Raw genomic sequence first — 24,224 nt, 5'->3', positions numbered from 1 at the left:
AAGATGGTAGTGAGTAGCCAGAATTGTAGATTCTGTATGGCTATATGTGAACCCTGTTTACTCTCAGCCCTAACTCCTTGGTTGGACCAGTTCAGTGAGACCAGGTGCCATCTAGCTCATAAATCTGAACAATCATTTTCTCCCTTTTGGGTCTACATGTGGAGCTTTGCCATTGTATTCGATGGAAATCTCAAGTGTAGGTTAATGGCAGGATGAAATCTCAGGTGAGCTTCTCTCATCAACACTTACCAGCCTCCATCACAGTTTCTTTTCTCTGCAGCACCTTTAAAGGTGGCGATACCGCTGCTCAAAGGCATCACCCCTAAGATGACTTGCTCTCACCAGTCTGGAGAGCACAAATTCACAAATTGTGCCTGTGCACATGTACCCTGTATGCCAACGAAATATGCTGTTGGCTGGATTGTCAATATCCCAACTAAAATAAGTGACTCAATGTGTGACTACAGATTGAGATATACTATTTTTTCTGCTTCATTATTAATTTAATGATTATCTTATCATTCGTGTTTATTTTGACACTGCTTTGTCCATACAGCTTGTGAAATACCGTTTGCACGTACAAATTGTGTTGTAAAAGTTTATGTAAATTGTTTCTCCGTGTTTGAGATATTTTGAGATGCACAGCAATTTGTTCTTTTCACTTCTGTATACAAGAAATCTGAACTCATAATAAATAATATAACAAATTTCCTTACTGGTTCCTTTCCATCCATAGCTTCCAGCCAAAGTTTCCTGTTGGACTCTGAAAAAGCCTGTAGTGTTATGATCCCGTTTCTATTAAAAGAAAATATATATTATTTAAAACATATTAATTATTTTTCCAACCAATGATATTTAAGATAATTTTAACAGGAAATGTGGTTTAGTCTAAACATAATTATTTACTTTTTTGTAGTGCTAGGCATGTATATTGACCTTTGTGTCTGTCTTTTGTCTCTGTGAAACTGGGATAATAAAGCTTACTCTGTCACAAGGGAGTATAAGACTTCATTAGTTAACATTTGAGAATCTCAGATGAAATGTGGTGTCAAAGTGTAACTATGAATTGTTTATACAGCCGATAAAAATAAAATTAATTCATTAGATGTGCCTACTTAACTAATGGAAGAGGTGCTGTAGAAATGGTTTTTTTAGTGATACAAAAGCACACATACCTACTAACAACTAAGTGTAAATATTACTTATATATAACTCAGCTGTATAAATAATTCATAGTTCTGGATCTTTTTGTCTGCATCAGTGAGCTACTTTAAAAGTGATGCCAGTCCAAAAAGTGGCAAACATGGAGCGTCAAAAAAAAGCCACTTTAAGAAGCTTTGCTCTCACCTGTCTAGGACCCATCTATGCAAAACTTTTGACACCTTGTTCGAACCCACAGTCTTCCTTTGCCAAATACAGAAATAAAAGATACTAAATTTATACTCATTACCCCCCAGAGTACTCTCACCACTTAATTATAACATTTTTCATGAAGGACATTGGAGAATATGAATATATATATATACACAAACAGAGCTCCACAATACTGAAGAAGAAATGAAAAGCCTGCCTCATTAAATCAATATTGGATGTTATTCTACAAATTATGTGCTATCTCAACCACAAGATATTAAGAAGCTACCGGGTGAAATTCTACAGCCTGCATCATGCAAGAGGTCAGATTAGATGATCACAATGTTCTCCAATAGCTTTAAAATCTGTGCATCTCTACACAGCATATATATTTAAAATGTAAAGGGTAAGTTATAGATTCAAACCAAAACAGGGACAGGGAGGGGGATACATATAAAGAGTTAGGATTTGATAAACATTTTCCACCCACACACAGGGTTTCACAAAACATTTTGAACTATACAACCTTGGGCCAAACTCTGATTTCCATTACACTAGTACACATGAAGAGTGACTCCTTGACACCTAGAGTCCAGGGACCGACGCCGGGGACTCTGGCAGGTAAGCCAACCTGCGCCCAGGGGCTGATGGTGCTGTTCAGGCAAGCGCTGGAGGAGCACCCCCTGTGGTGGGAAGCAGTGCCGCACAGATGGAGACTGCTGGAAGGGTCCCAGAGCAGGTTTACCCCTCGAACGGTGCACCTCAGTGGCCGGCATGGGCGGTACCGGAAGGGACAGTATGTCCTTAGTGGCCTGAAAGGCCTCCAGTGTTGACGGCATGCCAGGTACTGAGTGCCTCTGCTACTTTCCAGGATGGCAGGCGGGTCTTGAAGCGGGTTCTACAGCTCAACGGGAGTCGGAGCTTGGCCACCGTCTGGAAGGGAAGAGCTGCCCCGTGCAGATCTTTGTTCTCCGCCAGCTCTCTCCTTCCCTTCATGGGACAAAGCACTCCCAGGCTTTCTTAGGTTTTTTGCCGGTACTGGGGATGGGGATTGGTGGCGCACTCTGTGCTGAGGCCGCGGTGCTTGGAGTAGAGTCTGATCTTATCGGCTCCGAGGACGGTGCAAGGGCCGACTCCATAAGGAGCGCTCAGAGATCAATGTCCCGCTCCTTCTTGGTCCGCGGCCTGAAGCTCTTGCAATTGCTTTCTAGCTTAACACTAAGGGAACTATTAACTATACAACATTAAACAACTATATACAACAAAAAGAAAAGAGAACACTTCAATCTCTTTGGTCACTCGATTACAGACCTAAAAGTGGCAATTCTTCAACAAACAAACTTCAAAAACAGACTCCAAAGAGAGACTGCTGAATTAGAATTAATTTGCAAACTGGATACAATTAACTTAGGCTTGAATAAAGACTGGGAATGGATGTGTCATTACACAAAGTAAAAGTATTTCCCCTTGTTTATTTCCCCCACTACTGTTCTTGTCAACTGCTGGAAATGGCCCACCTTGATTATCACTACAAAAGTTTCCCCCACTTACCCCCACTCTCCTGCTGGTAATAGCTCACCTTTCCTGATCACTCTTGTTACAGTCTGTAGGGTAACACCCATTGTTTCATGTTCTCTGTGTATATAAAATCTCCCCACTATATTTTCCACTGTATGCATCCGATGAAGTGAGCTGTAGCTCACGAAAGCTTATACTCTAATAAATGTGTTAGTCTCTAAGGTGCCACAAGTACTCCTTTTCTTTTTGCGGATACAGACTAACACGGCTGCTACTCTGAAACCTACATACAACAAATTCACTACTAGACACGGTAGAGACAGGGAAGCTTGTCAAAGCAAGGAAACATTCCAGCCCTGTCACTGGCGGTAGGAAGGAACTGAGGGAGGGGGGAAGCTGGTGGCGCCCCTTATGCTGGCCCATATGTGTGCCACTCCAGTGGGCACCAGAGCTGGTCCCCTACCGATACCACTTAGGGCAAAACTTCCAGCACTGGTTCATGTGGCGAGCACACACACTCCTACAATGAAACGGACGTGAGCACGCACTCGAAGAAGTATATATGTTATGTGCAGAACTGGTTACAGTACTGCAATACAATAAAGATAAGTGACTACTAGAAGAACTCTTATAAAAATCTGAGCTGAAAACTGTTGAGAACAACATCTGAGTAAAATTTAAATTGTTTCAATTAGACGTGTTGCTTCCTGTTAACAGTTTAAAAGTTTTCATATCAGATTGTTTCTTTTATTTAGTGCAGTGGTTTTCAATCTTTTTTCATTTGTGGATCCCTAAAAAATTTTGAATGGAGGTGCAGAGCCCTTTGGGAATCTTAGACAGTCTGCAGACCTCTAGGGTCCCAAACCACAGGTTGAAAACCACTGGTTTAGTGACATGTTCACTTCAGTCTATGTTGTCTTATCAGCACTTGCAACATCTCCATATAGATTCTGAGTACTCGGTGGGAGAGGATTGAGTCTCATGAGATGAGAGGCTTGGAGGTGGAGGAAGACTTGCTCATGACAGCCCTTTCCAGGTCTTTAAAGACTTTGTTGTATCTTATAAACTGTATGAGCAAATAATTATTCAATGAAGGCCAAATCCTGCAAGTTACCAAATGCCCTTCCTTTCTGACTGAAATTAATTACTGTTGAGGATACTCAACAATGCTCAGGATTACATCTTAAAAAAACTTAAGCCTAATCTTTAAAATCAGTACACAGTAATTTAAAGTCAGTCGTTAGCAACTTTGTGTTCTTCCCAATTCCCCTATGTTTTATTAGTGTATAAATTAAAAAACATGGAACAGCAAGGAAGTATTTTATCTTTACAAATACACTTGACATCAGAGTCTCCCTTTCATAGAGGAAGCCAAGTTTCAATTTATGTCATCCAGAAGTGATTAGTGCCACTCTTTGCATATGGGCTGCCTGCCAACTGATTATTTCTTGGTATCATGAGGACCAGAACTTTTTATCTACTCTGCTGACTCACATAAACCTCCACTAGTTTCCTGTTAAATATGGAACTGATTTCAAAACTTGACTTTTTGTCAGTCTCCTTCTCATAATAGTATTTTAAACAACCCTGTGAACTAGTGTGCTTTCAACTTTTTTGTCTACGTTTTCAGAAAACATTTAGGTGTAAGCTCTCTGCATTTTAACTTGTTAAAGCAAGTCAAAATAAACAAGAATTGTTGAACCAAGTTAAAATTAACAAGTTTTATTCCAAGTGTATAACTCCATTTAAAGAGAACTAAAAAATTTAAGATCTTTCTAAAAATTGAAAGACAAAACTCACTTTTTAACTGTCTTACAATAGCACTACTATCATTTTGTCTGATAAAGTTAGTTCTGATATATTTTGATCTTTGCATTTGAACCACTCTCTGATTTTGGTTTTCCAAAACAAATTTGTAACCTATGTTTTTTTTTAAACAAAACCAGAACAAGAACAACCCAGTTTTGCCCATATTTCTGAAATTAAAGGGCACCAAATATCAAGTAATTTATCCCAGCATATCCCCACCCCAAATTTGTAGTGTTAATGTCTGCATTTTACCTATTCTATTAATACAGGACTTCAGATTACAGGTATATTTATCTTTCACAAGCACAAAATTCACCACAAAATTAACATGTTATAAAATAGTGACATGGCTGCATAGTACATTATTATTATTGTTGTAGTCACAAAATATTTCTCAGAGAAAGACCATGAAAGATTTATATAAATAGTGTGAATTTACTAATTCTGTTTATTTCACCATGATTTTAAGGCAGATGTTTATCCACCTCTTCTCTCCTGTCCACTAGCCCAAAATTCTTCAAAAAGAACAAATATAACTTTCACTGAGTATTTGCATTCCCGCCCCCTCAAAATGCTGTAAAACTGTTCCTATTCATTTCATACAATTAAATATTTCAAGTAGTACCTCGAGAAACACTTGTACAGCTATTTCAGCATATGGGAAAAATAAATTTTCTTAACTTTAATTTGAATAGGTAGAAATAGATTTAACTTCCACATAATTCATGGATAACTAGAAACTGTGGAAAAACCAATTTGAGAGAGACATGGAATGCGTGTGTGAGAGCGAGCGAGCACATTTTTTTTAGATATTTATCACATGGGCCAAAATTCTAAAGTTAGCCTCCTTAATAGAATCATAGGACTGGAAGGGCCCTCGAGAGGTCATCTAGTCCAGTCCCCTGCCCTCAAGGCAGGACTAAGTATTATCTAGACCATCCCTGACAGGTGTTTGTCCAACCTCCTCTTAAAAATCCCCAGTGATGGAGATTCCACAACTCCCTAGGCAATTTATTCCAGTGCTTAACCATTCTGACAGTTAGGAAGTTTTTCCTAATGTCCAACCCAAACTGCCCTTGCTGCAGTTTAAGCCCATTGATTCTTGTCTTATCCTCAGAGGTTAAGAAGAACAATTTTTCTCCCTTCTCCTTGTAACCACCTTTTATGTACTTGAAAACTGTTATGTCCCCTCTCAGTCTTCTCTTCTCCAGACTAAACAAACCCAGTTTTTTCAATCTTCCCTCATAGGTCATGTTTCCTAGACCTTTAATAATTTTTGTTGCTCTTCTCTGGACTTTCTCCAATTTGTCCACATCTTTCCTGAAATGTGCTGCCCTGAACTAGATACAATACTCCAGTTGAGGCCTAATCAGATTGGAGTAGAGCGGAACAATTACTTCTCATGTCTTGCTTACAATACTCCTGCTAATACATCCCAGAATGAGGTTTGCTTTTTTTGCAACAGCATTACACTGTTGAATCATATTTAGCTTGTGATCCACTATGGCCCCCAGATCCCTTTCCGCAGTACTCCTTCCTAGGCAGTCATTTCTCATTTTGTATGTGTGCAACTGACTGTTCGTTCCTAAGTGGAGTATTGCACTATAAGGTTTCCAAAAAACATATATGTCTATCCAACATGGTTAATTGTGCATGGATAATACACACATGTGGTGTTATTTGCTTTGTGGTCAGAAAAATAGGTTCTGAGCAATTAGGAGCACACATTTGAAAGTTTGGCTTTATATGTACATAGTTATTAAGTAAATACATTTACATACACTTTATTAAATAACTAATAATGTTCTTTAAAAAAAGAACCTCAAACCTTTCAAATACTTCAATATCAAAACAGAAACGTTTGTCAATTGAATCAGTCTTTCTCCGGATGCAGGATTTTAGCTTGAATATTTCTGGTGAGCTTGTGACAAGGCCATTCTGTAAGACATACAAAAAAAGAAAATCAGCATGCAGAGACTCTACTTTGATAAAATAAGGCCCTGATCCTGTGAATATTTTCACACAGGCTTAAACCCCTCTACTCTGCTTAAATTTAAGCATGTATATAATTGCTTGCAGGGCTTAAAATTATACAAGCACATTATACAATCATTTTTCTCTCTGTTATATATATACTGAAAGAGACAAAATTACTTAATGTACTTTCTCACATAATTGTTTACCATTCTTCAGACAGTTCAACATAATATATTTAATAAAATGTCTAATTGTGAAAGTTTGCTTTGAAAACTCTCTCTCTAAGTAAAACTATTGGTATTTATCAAGTCATAAGAACATAAGAACGTAAGTCTGAAAATGTATCTACATATTTAGATCTGATAGGATTAAATGTCAATCAACTTTTAAGGAATAAAAATGAGGATGCCTAACTCATATTTCTGTGCTAAGTATGGTCGTTTTCTTACCTGTTCGGAGATACCACAGAAAACGATGATATTGTATTTAGCATGTAAATGAGTGATGGAAAAAGTAGATATTTTCATTTGAAATACTTACTATGACCTTTATTTTCATAAGTAAAAACATTTGTTAATCATCTTGTTGATCCATGACAGAGGGCATTTTGTTTACCCTAACTTCCCTAATATATTATTTTTTCCTCATAAATACATTGGGTGGATAATATAAAATACACAAGCTGGATCTCATGTATATACTAAGAGATATGTCAAGATAATACTCACCACTTTCCCACCAGACTTTGTTTCAGCTCCACTCATTGTAAATGTTTTTGTCCCTTTATCATAAGTACAGTAATGTTTTACCCAGGTAAATCCCAGGGGTCCTAGATGAAAGAAATGTAACATTTTTTTTTTAAATGTGGACATTTTACCACAATTTTATCATATTATGGATACATGGAGAGGTCTGGTGTAAGTGCCTGAGCATAGGAGGAGGAGTCAAACTCCCCTACTCTACTTCAGGCTCTAACGCTGACTCATTCCTGAACCTTAGACATGTCATTTAGGTCTAATTTTGAAGTGCCTCAATTTTGGGCTGCCCAATTTAAAACTCTGAGGGTTGGGTTTTCCCTATTGGCGGAATGGAGAGAGTTCAGAGCCTAATAAGTTACACTCTGCATGGTATGTGTATGTAAAGAGACTTCAACCATCTCTGTCTTGGGGGTATTGTTAAAGATTTCACCACTGGGAAAAGAGCAGCAGCATTCATTCCATTCTTCCTCGGAATGGTCCTTATCTGCTGAAAGGATGGTTGAACTTGATCACAAGGATGGTTGGTTGACTTGAACACATGAATCATGAAATCAGGGCACATTTCCCTAGAGCTCCTTTCTCAGTTCTCAAGAGTGCTTGCCAAAGACGCTGCTTGGGAGTTGAGAATATCATGAATTATCAATCTGCAAGAAAAGCTGCCATGACAAACTTAACTCTAGGAGCTGGTTTCCATTTCGGGGATGTCTTTGCAAAGAAAGGGGTTAGAAATATTGTTCTTTGTAAAAGGAAAGCACAAATTAGTATTGGCACATACGGGGTAAACTGCCAAATTGTCTGCAAACTGATAACTGCATGGACTCAAACAGAACCACTAAGCAATGACCCTAGTGCCTCACAGGAATATTGTTTAGTACAGCTATGCATGACTGCCCAATGAATAGGGCCCGATTTTATAACTTAGCCTAAAGAAGTCACCTCCAGCATCACCGTGATTCTTAATCCTATCCGGAGGCACTGCTTCATTACTGACTTAGGGTACACTCATCCCACACACAAAACCGTTTCACAGGAGTTTAATGATGCTTTCAACCAAGGCTAGCTGGTATGGCTGGGGGTGTGGGTTAGAGCCCAGGTTTTGCTTTCACACACTTAGGCCAGTGACCTACCCACTTTGCAATGAAGATGCAGATTAGATCACTTGAATGCAGATAGCTTTGCAATGTCCAATTCCCAGAAGGACAGACAAGTCCGCCCACAATTCAATGGGAAAAAAATCAGAATGACTCAGCCCACTGAAGCACAAAGAACCACGGAATATGCCCCCAGAACTCCTAGCAACGCACACGGGGGGCAGGAGGAGGGGGAAGGAGAGCAGCCAACCCATGCTAACTCTGTAGTGGAGACGAATCCTCAGAGGGAAGAATGCTACCTGCTTAGTAATCAGAGACACTTCCTGTAGGATCTACATGAACTTCTGACACCTCTCATCAAAATATTGTGCTTGATGGGGATTGCAAAATCTAGTGGGACACATGCACACACACATGGTGCCCTGACTACTAAGTGAATTAGAAAATAAGAACAGGTCAGATAGCATTGTGGAACCATGCGTGTAACTCCAATTAATTTCAGTGGAAGTTGCTGGGCATATGGAGGGCAGAATATGACCCTTTGCTTTTTAAATTCCATGTGCATCAGGCAGGACACATGATTTTGTTTTTAAATTAGGATAATTGCTAAAGTAAAGATTGTTAGGTTGGTTGTTTTAACTGAAAAAACTAACATTTAACTCCTGAAATCATAGATGTTAAAAGAAAATAAAAACCACAGTAATTTTGTTCCAGTTACTATGGATTTGTTTTGTAAACGCACCCATCCACAAATGCAGCAATATGTTCAAAGGCTACACCAGTCGACTCAATCAGATGTTTGACAATCTATGTATCTAACCATGCAAATTTACTTGGCCTGCCATACAAGTGTGCCAAGAGAATGCTGTCTCTCTCATTTGTATTTCACAGGCAAGTATTAAGCTGAGTCAGCAGCAGATCGAACAGAAAAAAAAAAAGTTGGCCGTTTTACTTCTGCACTATAAACACATTCTTATGGTGCTTTTACCACATTTTTTATATTGTCGGCATTTTCACCAACTCTCAAGTTATATCAGAAAGGGGAAAATTTTCAAACCATTTTAAGGCACCTAAAGAAGGTCTGATATTGAAAGGTGCAGAGCACCTGCAGCGCTCATTCATGTCGACCGTAGTTAGAGATGTTTAGCGTCTCTGAAAATCAGGCCACTTGTGTTTGAGTGGGTAAGTATGTCTTTACAGAGGCAAGTACTTGGCACCCAGCTTTGAAATTTTAGCCCAACATGCCTGATTTGTGACATTATACTTGTTATTTATAACCCATTGTCCATGTGAATACAATCCATTTTAAATCCAATTTTATTTTATCCTGGCATCGTCTACTATCAAAACTTTGTTCTGAGGGATACCTAGTGCTCCTTTTCTCCAACCCATACTCACCCTGCTATTTCTACAATACATTTGTTATAGCATTTTACAAATTTGCTTTTTGGGAAAAATTAAATAACTCCTTGTTTCATAGTCCAACAATATCTTTAACCTCTTGTGTGGTACTAGCAATAAACGTGTATAGTTTTACATTCAGGAGTGGCAAATATTAACCAAACTAACTTTTGGACAGCATACGTAACTGGTTGTGGGACACTAAAGCCAGCATGATAAGGAAATAAACAATTAGCACCTTCATCTCTGAGGCAGAGATTACAGACCTTCTGACTTTTCCCCAAAATAAACTAATGATCCAATCCCTTGTCAGTGAGAGGATGTCAAGTTGGCTTCTCACCATTTAATGAAACACTTCATGTGCCTGACATTTCACTCCTTTCTTGGTCTCCCATTAATAATGCCCGGTGTAGTTTCCGCTTAACACTGGTTTTTATTATTATTTTTCAATTAAAGAGTACATGCTCTGCTCAAACCTCATCAATGCTACCGCTACGGCTGCTAAAAATCTGCAAGGTTAAATAAGAACAGAACAACGGCTCTCTCCTTTTTGCTCATATATGTTAATAGGAGTTAAGGCCAAGATTTCAGTGGGAAAGTCAATTATCTAGAACACTCTACAATCCCTTGAAAGGGTTCTGGGAAGGCAGCTATCCTCATGACTGAATGTATACTAATCTTTGGGTAAGACCAGGTATGATACAGGAGATTCTAAAGCCAGATGCCAAGTATTTTAATGTTAGACTCAGAAATTAGGAATGAGTCAAAATTGGATTTGTATTCAAATAAATACCAGCATTTTATCATGATCTGTATTTGTTAGAACACCAAACTTGCATGCACACATACACATCTCAAACAAGGTCTCCCTACTTCTCCAGCTTCAGCCAGACCCTCATCAAACAGAGCACTGCGTAGCACACAGGATTGAAATTGCTTCACTAAGGGGTTACAATGAACGTGGTGCAGCTCACTCAGCCAGGTTGTTTACATTTGATTAGCTCTGAACAGTGCTATTTGATACTGTAGATCACATACAGCTTTTAATCTCTCTTCTGTCCTCAGTGTTTGGTATCCAGGGCTGTTCACTCTTTCAGTTTGGATCAAACTGCTCTATGGTTCATTTCATGCGGTCTCTGATTCTATTTCTTCTTCACATTGTGAAGTATTGGTTGACTCCTCTCAGTGTTCTTTGTTAAGTCCATTAACTTTTTATTCTATTTGTTTAACTCCTTTGGACCCTGCTTAATTCCAATGGCTTTTCTTATCACTTGCATATAGACGAGCTATAAATCTATACCTCTTTATCAGGGTTCTCCAGTTACCTTTGTTTTTGTATTTCATGTTGTTTCTCTCACATATCAAATTGGAAGATATACTTTATTTTGTTTCTAAGTCTTTACATCTTAAGCTTTGCCCCCAACTGGCTCATGGATTGGACACTGAGTTGCTTCCTAGAACTCCTTGATCACCCTATATCTGTGAGGATCTGCTAGAGGCACTGGACCATTTGGGAGGCATAAGGCTGCGGACTTTCAAGAGACAGAAGTGGTGGCAGGGGGTCACCTGAGGCATGTGAGAGCACTGAGAGGCCAGTCTGTCAGTTTTAAAGAGAAAGGCCTCTAACAAATCAGGATACTTTTTTTTCCAGCTTGTGATTACTTGGGGCCAGATAGCTCCTGGGAGAGTTCCCCCTGTGGGCCAGTCTGACCTTAAATATAAACAAAGCAACAAAACAGACATGAAACCTACCTTACTCTGAACAATTTACTTGGCATCCCCTACAAGCTGAAATGCAATAAGGCAATCTTCAAATACTGGTTGTACACTGATGTAATTACTCACGTTTCTCCTGGACATAGAGATAGCCTTCCATTGTCCATTGACTGGGTGGTTGGTAATCCTGGTTGGCAGATTTCATTCTCTGCATCAGTCTCTCTACTTCCTGCCTGGTACTTTCAAAATTATTTCGTGTCTAAGGAAAATAAAAAGAGCAAAATCATACTAGTAACGTACTATTTCTGCAGTATCTAAGACTATAAGTATAGGTGTTATTACTACCTCTACTGCTACACTGGAATATGCTAGTACATTCACATTTAAACAAACAGCTGCTCCAAAGGAAACTAAGTTACTAAGCCTAGACATACCCTATCCTCATTAATATGCTTTTAAAATGATGTCAGTGGATCACTGAAAACCTTGACTTAAACCCACAAAAGTCAAGGAAATTCAGAGTGAAGAGCAGGAGCTAGATTAGTGGCTCTCAACCTTTCCAGACTACTGTACCCCTTTCAGGAGTCTGATTTTTCTTGCATCCCCCCAAGTTTCACCTCACTTAAAAACTTACAAAATTGTACATGAAAATACAAAAGTGCCACAGCACACTATTACTAAAAAATTGCTTCCTTTCTCATTTTTACAATATAATTATAAAATAAATCAAATGGAATATAAATATTGTTCTTACATTTCAGTGTATAGTATATAGAGCTGTATAAACAAGTCATTTTATGAAATTTTAGTTTGTACTGATTTTGCTAGTGCTTTTTATGTAGCCTGTTGTAAAACTAAGTAAATATCTAGATGAGTTGATGTACCCCCTGGAAGATCTCTGTGTAACCCCAGAGATACATGTACCCCTGGTTGAGAACCACTGTGCTAGACTTCAATGGTAGTACACTCAATATCTTGCAAGATCTAGTCCTATCTGGTCAAAATATACTATCAGATATTTGCATATTTGTGAAAATTACACCTTATTCCTGCAGCAAATTTTAAAAGATCAGTAAAAATAATCCTAATCTTAGTATTTAACTGGTATATTCTGCTTTATATTTTCATGTACCAAAATTAATTAATTAATCCTCACAGGGTTCCTGTGAAGTAGGAACAGTATGTACTAAACCAGGGGTCAGCAACCTTTCAGAAGTGGTCTGCCGAGTTCTTCATTTATTCACTCTAATTTAAGGTTTCACGTGCCAGTAATGCATTTTAACGTATTTAGAAGGTCTCTTTCTGTAAATCTATAATATATAACTAAACTATTGTTGTATGCAAAGTAAATAAGGTTTTTAAAATCTTTAAGAAGCTTCATTTAAAATTAAATTAAAATGCAGAGCCCCCCGGATTGGTGGCCAGGACCTGGGCAGTGTGAGTGTCACTGAAAATCAGCTCACGTGCCGCCTTTGGGACGCATGCCATAGGTTGCCTACCCCTGTACTAAACTAAAGCTAAAATTTACTTAGCCCATGTCTGTACAGCACTTTGAAGATGTAAAGCACTGTAAGTACTTATTGGAGCTCATGCTACTGTAATTAGAAAACAATATGTGATTTAATTGACAAAAAAAAATTAAGACACATACATTCATGGCTTAAAGCATTAGTATAATCATATGAAGATTGAAGCGCTCTGTGAGGGAAACTGTGTTTAGCCAGGTAGTGAATCTAAAGAGGCAAGGTTCCTCCGAGAACTTTTAACGAACACTTCTTCCTAGGGAGACCAAGCGCCCAATCCAAACTCCACTGAAGTCGCTGGAAGTCTTGCCATTGACTTCAATGGGCTTTGTATCAGGGCCCCTGTGTCCCTGAAACAAGGAAGGACACTGTTTTCAGTGCTCATCCATGTGTCACTGCTGATATATTTTTTTTTTAAACCAAGACAGCGTTTTGTCTCAGTTCTTGTAAAACCAAGCAGAGTGGCCACCTGAAGGAAATGGCTGGCAAGCTGAGCCAGTGAAACTGACATCAGGCTGGGTGAGAACATGTGGACAGCAGGAAAGGGCTGTCACATATTATTGCTGTCCTGCCCCCTGTCAGGTCACCCAATGAACAACCCAGCCTTCCCTCATGCAGAAAGTGTGATTCAAGTTCCGTCTGAGACTGGGCACTGCTGTGAGTGATGAGTCTACAGGTAGCTCAATCGATTCAAGCTTCTGCTCAACTCTTCTGCATTGCAGGTGACTACTGGCCTGTGGAAGGGGCTATTAGAGGAAAGAACAAAAGGGGGAAAAAGAGGCAGACAAAGGATAGAGTGGATGTGACAGAGTGAACAAATGCGGCAGAGAGGATGAGGGAGAGATAGCAGGGCAAAAGATAGCGAGGGAAGATGAAAGAAGCAGGAAAGAGGAAAACAAAAAGAGAGAAAACTAAAGCATTGAAAATATAAGACAAAGGAGTGGACACCTTTTTTTCTCCTTCAGTTCCTCATCTCCTGAGAGCTTCCTATATGCCTTCCTGATTACCACCACACCCAACTAACTCCCCCGCTCTCTCCTGCAGGAAAACCATCTCCATTTTCTGTTCATCATTCTTTTGCTTACATCATTTTAAGTTTCTAGCTTTTGCATATTTTGAGGGGGAGGGAATCAAAAAGGTTTCTTCTTCTCTCTGCCTGACTTAGAGCTATTGCCCTGCAGATGTCATCCCACAAACAATTTAGGAAAGGCATTAACAATTATTTAAACAAGAGAAAGAGATGAATGTGTTTTTACCTAACGGTGAAACAGGAGAAACAATTTAGTAATTCTGGTTCTCGTGGCACATTTACATAGAAGGTGTTAACACAGTCTCAATTTATATTTTCTCTCTTAATCCATAATCCTAGACCCAGATTGGTGGAGATCTCCCCTAGTTTAAACTATTTAAGTCATTGGACTGGAGTATGGGTATTTTCTCATCCCTGCAGTGAAGCAACAGTGACCCCTTGTGCCTTTAACCAAAAGTGGCAAATATACAATTTGGAAGAAGAAAAGAGTGTGAGGCCTCGCGGACGGGAGGGGGTTCTGTGTGCAGACCTGTGTGTGAAGTGAGGGCAGTGTTAGCGACCACCACTCTATGTCCTTGGACAATGCTCTCCATGGGTTTCAGGATGGGAGCAGGCATAAAGGAGGGTAGAAGGGTTGGGGCCATCAAACCTAAGAAGAATACATTAATACAGTCCAGGGCAAAACCACCTCCACACTGTGAAGTCCCTCACCAACTCTGTCCCTTAAGACAGTGATTGCAGGGGCAGCAGCTAGCGGTAAAAGTCCTGTCAGCACGTCTCCCTTGGAGCCATGGAGACCAGCAGTTGGCCTATAGGCTGCAGGTTTGGGAGAGGTGATCTCTCAGGTAACTAGAGCCAATCCCCTGGATGGCTTTCAGTATCAAGACAGAGACTTGGAAGTACACTCCGTATTCAATGGGGAGTCAGTACAGACAACAGACCTGCAGGACTAGTGGTTCATGGAAACCTGTGATGCTAGGCAGATGAGCTGCTGCATTTGTACTACATGAAGCATTTTCAGGGTGTGTGTCCTTCATTCCTGGACATACGCCCTGAGTCAGGAAAGCACCTGAGCACCTGCTTAAGTCCATCTCTATTCAAGACAACTTAAATATGAACTTAAAGTGTGAGCTTAAGTAGTGTCCTGTAGAGGGATACAATTGTGAATGGAGGAGACCGTAGTTGCACTAGTCAAGCCTGGAGATCATGGATCAAACATCTGACAACTGATTTTCAAAGATTTCTGGTGGAAAGAAACTTGATGCCATACCTTTCATTCAGCAAACACCTTTCAATTATTCATATTTTTTTATTTATGTTCCTAAACATTTCAAGATTTAGTGTTGCAATAAAGCATTTCTACGCTTTTATTTTGAAATTCAATTAGCTAAGAAATTATAGTAAATACTGTTCAAACTTACATTCTGCAAGTTGAATTGCAACTGTTGCTTGTATGGGGTAAACTCCTGGGCCAGCTCATATCCCTCATGGTAAAAAGTAAATAATCCCTGAAGAAATGCCAAAAGCTGAAAAGGTAAAATAAGGTGTTAATGTCAAAACATGCATTACAAATATTAAGAACCACAAATATCAAAACAGGCATTATAAATATTAATCATCAAAAATATAACAGAACACATGCTGATTTAGGAATGACATAAGAACATAAGAAGGGCCATACTGGGTGAGACCAAAGGTCCATCTAGCCCAGTATCCTGTCTTCCAACAGTGGCCAATGTCAGGTGCCCCAGTGGGAATAAACAGAACAGGTAATCAACAAGTGACCCATCCCCTGTCCCCCATTCCCAGCTTCTGAAAAACAGAGGCTAGGGACACTATCTCTGCTCATCCTGGCTAATAGCCATTTATGGACCTATCCTTCATGTTCTTTTTTGAACCCTGTTATAGTCTTGGCCTTCACCACATCCTCTGGCAAGGAATTCCACAGCTTGACTGTGCGTTGTGTGAAAAAATACTTCCTTTTGTTTGTTTTAAACTTGCTGCCTATTAATTTCATTTGGTGATCCCTAGTTCTTGTGTTATGAGAAGGAGTAAATAACACTTCCTTATTTACTTTCTCCACACCAGTCATGATTTTATAGACCTCTATCAAATCCCCCCATAGTCATCTTTTTTCCAAGCTAAAAAGTCCCAGTCTTTTTAATCTCTCCTCAGATAGCCCCTAATCATTTTTGTTGCCCTTTTCTGAACATTTTCCAATTCCAATATATCTTTTTTGAGATGGGGCGATCACATCTGCACACAGAAAAAGTTATTAACTGCAAAGGAAAAAAATCATTTCAAAGCACAGCAGACCCATTGTCTTTATAATTACAGGTGAATCTTAAGATGCTGGAAAACAAAAAATAAGGATGCCTTATTTGCTGATCTCCTTTTATTAGCAAAACTATGATCTTAATACTTTTGGAGCCCATACTTGCATTCCTGGAACACCCAAAACTCTCATCACTTTCAATGGCAGCTTTGCATGAGCAAGGAATGCAAACTTTCAAAGTTCAAGGGATTTTTGTTTTGAATCTATGACAATTCGGAACATTTTTCCACCTTCCTCATTCCAAAATCTCCATCTATGACCTATTTTCTCCAGATGAGAGTCTTGAAAATAAGTTTTGGACAGCTTCATAACTGAAATGAATACAAAAAGTTCCAGACCGCTTCTTCCTGCTCTAAAGAACAAAATATAAACTCTGATGAACTTCAATTGGTATGTCTTTTACAGCTTCCAGTAAAAAAATTTAAATCTGTATCAAGACTGGAAAAGTTTTTTGTCATTTACTTTTTTTTTTTTAATTAACATTTAAGCAGGAATGAGTGCCACTGAAGTTTTTGAAAGACTCATTTTGGTCCTTTAACGAATATACTCCTGCCATCTATTTATGTTTAAAAGCCTTGTATTTAGGTTGATGTTTTTATACTGTGCCTATTGATAATAAAAAAAGGATGACTACTGATGATGCAGCAAGTTATATTACTATTAAACAATTTATAGCTATTTTTTCTTGTGGCATATGGCATAATTTAGTTTACTGTAATGATCTAAACATAAGAGCCTGAAAATGAAAGCACTATAGATACAAAGTATTATTAGTACTATTATTATAATTATAATTATATAATTATAATTATGTTTGACATACAAGTCAAATCTACAATAAGGATGTTTTCCACTTGGATACATAATTGAAAAGGCAGAAATCAAATGCTTAATGTATTTTTTTCTTTATTTATGCTAGCAATCCCACAGATTATGAAAAATGAAACAGTTTTAAAGTACTGATTTCATCATTTGTGCAATTTATGTAATATTTTTGCACTTCTCACCTGGGATATTGAATCTAGATTGTTCTGTCTCATTCGCTTGTTTCATGTGCCAACAGAGTACTGCGTTCTAGGGTGGCAAACAATGCGAATATCTGAAATAAAGCTGCTGCTGAGGATGATACTTTGTACATCTAGAGACCCCATGACCCAAAAAATCCCTCAATGCCCACTGGTAGAGGGCCCACTATACTGTAACTCATATCAGGCTGGGCACACTCACTACCCCCAACACGTGTTGTCGTGATATGTATCTAAAAAGTGACTTGTAATGTTTCATACGTAAACTGGTGACATGCTGGTCCTGAAAAATCACTGTGATGTGCGTACTGGTTGGGTACAAAGAGTTATGTATGTGTGCCAACATAGGTTCTTAAAATATGTTTGGGAGGCAGTGCATATGTACCCACACACCTTCTGGGTGTGGTGTTCAGTCCCATCTAGTGGCACCAAAACCACTTAGAGAGAGTTAAATGAGTCTGCTCTACAGCCTTAGGTAATAGCCAGTTGGCTTTTAGCTCATGCTGTAGAGGCTCATGCACTAAGCTCCAGAGGTCCCTGGTTTGATGACCCCATCGGTGTTACACATACATTGAGCCTGCCCTAGACAAGGAATGTGGATTGCCTTGTCTGATTGGCTTGAATACAGGCAGAGGACAATGAAAGTATATTTGCATATAAGGTAAAAAAAGCAATCAAGCTAATGGAGGAAGGAGCTCAGAGAGCTCACCAGAGGTCAGAGTCTGCACCCCAGGAAGCCTTCCTGGTTTCTGAGGCAGAGACAATGGTCTTTGGGTAATATAAGGGGAACAAAGAGACATTTTAGTTATCCACCACTTAGGGGACAGAGGACACAACACGGGCTGAGCTTGTGAAAGTTGAATCCCATGGTCTGGAGGGCTAGAGATGCTGGTAACTTGATGTAAGAAAGACAACTGCTTAGGCAAAGACAGTAAATTCCTCTAATTAAGTTTGAGTGGCTAGAAAGCATGTTTTGTTTTGCTTGTAACCAGTTCTCTCTCTTTTTCTATTTCTTAGTATCACTTTAAACTCTGTTCTTTATTAAACTTATGCTTGTTTTATTGCAGAACCCCCTCGGCGCTGTGTATTAAAGTGAAGTGTGAGTCGTCAGCTAACTTAACAGGCTGGTGTGTGCACTGTCTACTTGGAGGCAGCAAACTTCAGAGTGTGTCACAGTGAGAGGAACTGAACACTGCAGACACACATCTCCAGGGAACTCGGTATCTGGGGTTCTCTGATTGCTACCTGCAAGGCAAGGTTTAAACTGGCAGAGTCTCAAGCAGTTTGCTAGTGAGGTAGACAGACTAGTGTGGCAGATAGACAGACTAGTGTGGCAGTCTAATCGCCAGCAAAGCTCTCACCTGTTGAGACAGAGGGGTAACACTGTGGCTTAAAGTTCTAGGTGTCCTGAGCAGAACATCACAGGCCTTTCAATCTGGGGCTCTCAAAACACTTTACAAACAACAATTCATTAAGTTTCACAATGCTCTTTTGTAGGTCAGTAATTATTATCATCCCCAGGGGGAAACTGAGGAAAAGAAATAAAGAGCTCAGGGTTGCACAGCAAGTCAGCGGCAGAGTCTTGGAACATAAAATAGGCCTCTTGAGCACTAAGCTTTTTTAACACCTTATGTTTATTTTACATATATGGCTCTGAATTACATGGCAGTGTCCATTTTAAAGCAACTGCAGATTACACTTCCAAGAGGAAAGATCCTCAGCTGGTGTATAATCGTCATATCTTCATTGACTTCAACTGGGCTATTACAAGTTATACCACCTAAGGATTTTCTTTGCAATTTTCTCTTTATTAGAGGTTTTGCAAATAAAATATGACAATTTCTCAGAAAAAATAAGAGATCTATCCAAGATCTGAGAACTGACATTGACTAGGGAATTTTTAAATTTCTGTTTTCCTCACCTAAAATATTTTTAGGACATCTTTTGTTTTAAAGCTACTCTGTAAAATTTCTTTTTAATGTGATAAACCAAAATTAGAAGAATGCACTCTATGCTTATAGTGGGCTTTCTTAAATGACTAACCTATAAAAAAAAATGCACTGAACCCTTCTTGCTGTGTCAGTTTATAAGTTTTATAAAGATAAGTTTAAGACCTGTTTGTGAAGAACACTCACTTTTGGCTGTTTAATCTATAGCTCTGGGAAAGATACAGAAAAAAAAATTCACACAGCTTATATCCATTTACATTTTTTTTTGTCTTCATTTTCCCTAATACAAAAGGTTTTTGTTAAGGTTTGAGCGTACTGTGAAATGAGAAAAAAATAACTGGCACTAGATGGCAGCAAAGTTGAATTTATAAGAAAGGATAACATCTGGATAAATATAAGAATAAAATGCTTTATGTTTTAGCTATGATGCATTAAGTTGTGTTTGTTTTCAAGTAACTATTCTAGAAGTGTGGCAGTTGTGCATTGCACGGGATCTGGCCTTGGGAATCTCTTGGCCAAGGGCTCCCCAAACACCCACCCCACCTATCCACCCCGCAAAAATGTTACCATGTCTCTCTCATGCAGTCCCCAGGGTGATGTATTTCATGCCCTGTGTAGAAATCATGTGTACTCAGGATGCAGGTATGCATGTCTGTAAACACCACTGATAGTGGAAGGAGACCCTGTTCTGTAATGCCCTTCCACAGCCCCTGCAGGAGAGACTATGGCATGGCCTAATAAGCACGGTGTTTGGAGAGCCAAAATTGAGGTGAAAAACTTTTGTCCCTGGCTCATGATTTTTGTGGCTTTTTGGTGGCTACTCACAAGCAGCACTATGTCAGAGTCTGGCTCATTCCATGTAAATGTAGAGAAAGCATTCTGAATGGGTTTTTTTTTTAAAGATGATGTATTTTTCAAGGTGATCTGAATGTGTTAAGAAGTGATTGGCTTCACCAAATGTTACCTACAATCCCCAATGTGTTTATATTCTCAATTTTCCAAGTGCAACAAGCACTTTACTGCTACTTCACTCTCAATACCTCATCAGCCAGATCAATAGAGAAATCAGACTTGTACTCATTTAACACAATAATCTGTCTGCATGCTGCAAGAGCTGCAAGGATTTCAACAGAGAACCTGAAATAGAATCCAAAGACTGTTTTGGCCTTTATTTATTTTTATGTAAAGTTTGTGACCCTGAGATTGCTTGGTCATTTCATTCTCACAGGAAGAAGATTGTTCTTAGGTTTTGGACAGAAGAGGAATTTAACCTTTGGCCTGTAGTGCATCAGCCAAAAGGCACTGTCTCCTTACTTCCATTTATTTATACATATAGAACGAAAAGGTATTTAGCTATCCAGTTTAAAATGAGTTTAGTGAATACCGTTGCGGGAAATGCAAAAAATATGGAATTTGTTTTTGAATTTTACTACTGTATCTAGACAAAATTTCTTTTTAATAAAAAAACAGTATTTTAGATAGCTCAAGTTTCTACGAGGCCATCATTTAAACATATGCAATTAGAATTAGTTTTATTTATTTATTTTTAAATCTTTGATGACTAGTTAATGATCCTATTTGTCACACTTCAGATAGGTCAGATTCTGATGATCTCTAAGGACCTGATCCTGCTCCATGGAAATCAGTGGAAGTTTTGCTGTCAAAAGAGGGAACAAGGTCCAGCTCTAAGCAAGCATTAAGAGAAGTCTAAAGTCAGCTTTCCATCAAACCAGTAAAAAGAAAAGGAGTACTTGTGGCACCTTAGAGACTAACCAATTTATTTGAGCATAAGCTTTCGTGAGCTACGTAGCTCACTTCATCGGATGCATACTGTGGAAAGTATAGAAAATCTTTTTATACACACAAAGCATGAAAAAATGGGTGTTTACCACTACAAAAGGTTTTCTCTCCCCCCACCCCACTCTCCTGCTGGTAATAGCTTATCTAAAGTGATCACTCTCCTTACAATGTGTATGATAATCAAGTTGGGCCTTTTCGAGCACAAATCCAGGTTTTCTCCCACCCCACACACAAATCCACTCTCCTGTTGGTAATAGCTTATCTAAAGTGATCATTCTCCTTACAATGTGTATGATAATCAAGGTGGGCCATTTCCAGCACAAATCCAGGGTTTATCAAGAACGACTGGGGGGGGGGGGGGAAGGGTAGGAAAAAACAAGGGGAAATAGGTTACCTTGCATAATGACTTAGCCACTCCCAGTCTCTATTCAAGCCTAAGTTAATTGTATCCAATTTGCAAATGAATTCCAATTCAACAGTCTCTCGCTGGAGTCTGGTTTTGAAGTTTTTTTGTTGTAATATAGCAACTTTCATGTCTGTAATCGCGTGACCAGAGAGATTGAAGTGTTCTCCGACTGGTTTATGAATGTTATAATTCTTGACATCTGATTTGTGTCCATTTATTCTTTTACGTAGAGACTGTCCAGTTTGACCAATGTACATAGCAGTGGGGCATTGCTGGCAGATGATGGCATATATCACATTGGTGGATGTGCAGGTGAATGAGCCTCTGATAGTGTGGCTGATGTTATTAGGCCCTGTGATGGTGTCCCCTGAATAGATATGTGGGCACAGTTGGCAATGGGCTCTGTTGCAAGGATAGGTTCCTGGATTAGTGGTTCTGTTGTGTGGCTGCTGGTGAGTATTTGCTTCAAGTTGGGAGGCTGTCTGTAGGCAAGGACTGGCCTGTCTCCCAAGATTTGTGAGAGCGTTGGGTCATCCTTCAGGATAGGTTGTAGATCCTTAATAATGCATTGGAGGGGTTTTAGTTGGGGGCTGAAGGTGACAGCTAGTGGCGTTCTGTTATTTTCTTTGTTAGGCCTGTCCTGTAGTAGGTGACTTCTGGGAACTCTTCTGGCTCTATCAATCTGTTTCTTCACTTCCGCAGGTGGGTATTGTAGTTGTAAGAATGCTTGATAGAGATCTTGTAGGTGTTTGTCTCTGTCTGAGGGGTTGGAACAAATGCGGTTGTATCGCAGAGCTTGGCTGTAGACAATGGATCGTGTGGTGTGGTCTGAGTGAAAGCTGGAGGCATGTAGGTAGGAATAGCGGTCAGTAGGTTTCCGGTATAGGGTGGTGTTTATGTGACCATCGTTTATTAGCACTGTAGTGTCCAGGAAGTGGATCTCTTGTGTGGACTGGACCAGGCTGAGGTTGATGGTGGGATGGAAATTGTTGAAATCATGGTGGAATTCCTCAAGGGCTTCTTTTCCATGGGTCCAGATGATGAAGATGTCGTCAATATAGCGCAAGTAGAGTAGGGGCGTTAGGGGACGAGAGCTGAGGAAGCGTTGTTCTAAGTCAGCCATAAAAATGTTGGCATACTGTGGGGCCACGCGGGTACCCATAGCAGTGCCGCTGATTTTAAGGTATACATTGTCCCCAAATGTAAAATAGTTATGGATAAGGACAAAGTCACAAAGGTCAGCCACCAGGTTAGCCGTGACATTATCGGGGATAGTGTTCTTGACGGCTTGTAGTCCATCTTTGTGTGGAATGTTGGTGTAGAGGGCTTCTACATCCATAGTGGCCAGGATGGTGTTATCAGGAAGATCATCGATGGATTGTAGTTTCCTCAGGAAGTCAGTGGTGTCTCGAAGGTAGCTGGGAGTGCTGGTAGCATAGCTGGGAGTGCTGGGAGTGTAGCTGGGAGGGCTGGTAGCTGAAGAGGGAGTCTACATAGCCAGACAATCCTGCTGTCAGGGTGCCAATGCCTGAGATGATGGGGCGCCCAGGATTTCCAGGTTTATGGATCTTGGGTAGTAAACAGAATATCCCAGGTCGGGGTTCCAGGGGTGTGTCTGTGCGGATTTGATCTTGTGCTTTTTCAGGGAGTTTCTTGAGCAAATGCTGTAGTTTCTTTTGGTAACTCTCAGTGGGATCAGAGGGTAATGGCTTGTAGAAAGTCGTGTTGGAGAGCTGCCAAGCAGCCTCTTGTTCATATTCCGACCTATTCATGATGACAACAGCACCTCCTTTGTCAGCCTTTTTGATTATGATGTCAGAGTTGTTTCTGAGGCTGTGGATGGCATTGTGCTCTGCACGGCTGAGTTGTGGGGCAAGTGATGCTGCTTTTCCACAATTTCAGCCCGTGCACATCGGAGGAAGCACTCTAAGTAGAAGTCCAGTCTGCTGTCTCGACCTTCAGGAGGAGTCCACCTAGAATCCTTCTTTTTGTAGTGTTGGTAGGGAGGTCTCTGTGGATTAGTATGTTGTTCAGAGGTCTGTTGGAAATATTCCTTGAGTCGGAGACGTCGAAAATAGGATTCTAGGTCACCACAGAACTTTATCATGTTTGTGGGGGTGGAGGGAGATAGGACATGTCCCGAGATAGGACAGCTGCTTCTGCTGGGCTAAGAGTATAGTTGGATAGGTTAACAATATTGCTGGGTGGGTTGAGGGAACCATTGCTGTGGCCCCTTGTGGCATGTAGTAGTTTAGAAAGTTTAGTGTCCTTTTTCTTTTGTAGAGAAGCAAAGTGTGTGTTGTAAATGGCTTGTCTACTTTTAGTAAAGTCCAGCCACGAGGAAGTTTGTGTGGAAGGTTGGTTTTTTATGAGAGTATCCATTTTTGAGAGCTCATTCTTTATCTTTCCCTGTTTGCTGTAGAGGAGGTTGATCAGGTGGTTCCGCAGTTTCTTTGAGAGCGTGTGGCACAAGCTGTCAGCATAGTCTGTGTGGTATGTAGATTGTAATGGATTTTTTACCTTCAGTCCTTTT

General features: G+C 39.7%; 1 protein-coding gene across 4 annotated transcripts in view; it reads right to left on the bottom strand.

Moving 5' to 3' along the window:
* Window positions 1-24,224, bottom strand: part of ARHGAP42 (Rho GTPase activating protein 42) — a 308,234-nt gene that overhangs the window by 61,437 nt on the left and 222,573 nt on the right. For all 4 annotated transcript variants that reach the window (XM_027821863.3, XM_043529366.1, XM_043529362.1 and 1 more), the window contains 5 exons: window positions 15,598-15,702; window positions 11,753-11,882; window positions 7,386-7,486; window positions 6,509-6,618; window positions 717-795 (listed from right to left, as the gene is read on the bottom strand). In XM_027821863.3, the coding sequence (XP_027677664.1) occupies window positions 717-795; window positions 6,509-6,618; window positions 7,386-7,486; window positions 11,753-11,882; window positions 15,598-15,702 (525 nt within the window). The remainder of the gene's footprint in view (window positions 1-716; window positions 796-6,508; window positions 6,619-7,385; window positions 7,487-11,752; window positions 11,883-15,597; window positions 15,703-24,224) is intronic.

The sequence above is a fragment of the Chelonia mydas genome, chromosome 1 (assembly GCF_015237465.2).
Source record: "Chelonia mydas isolate rCheMyd1 chromosome 1, rCheMyd1.pri.v2, whole genome shotgun sequence".
Taxonomy (NCBI): domain Eukaryota; kingdom Metazoa; phylum Chordata; order Testudines; family Cheloniidae; genus Chelonia; species Chelonia mydas.
Note: the sequence above shows the minus strand (reverse complement) of the source record. Positions and strands in the feature narration are given on the sequence as shown.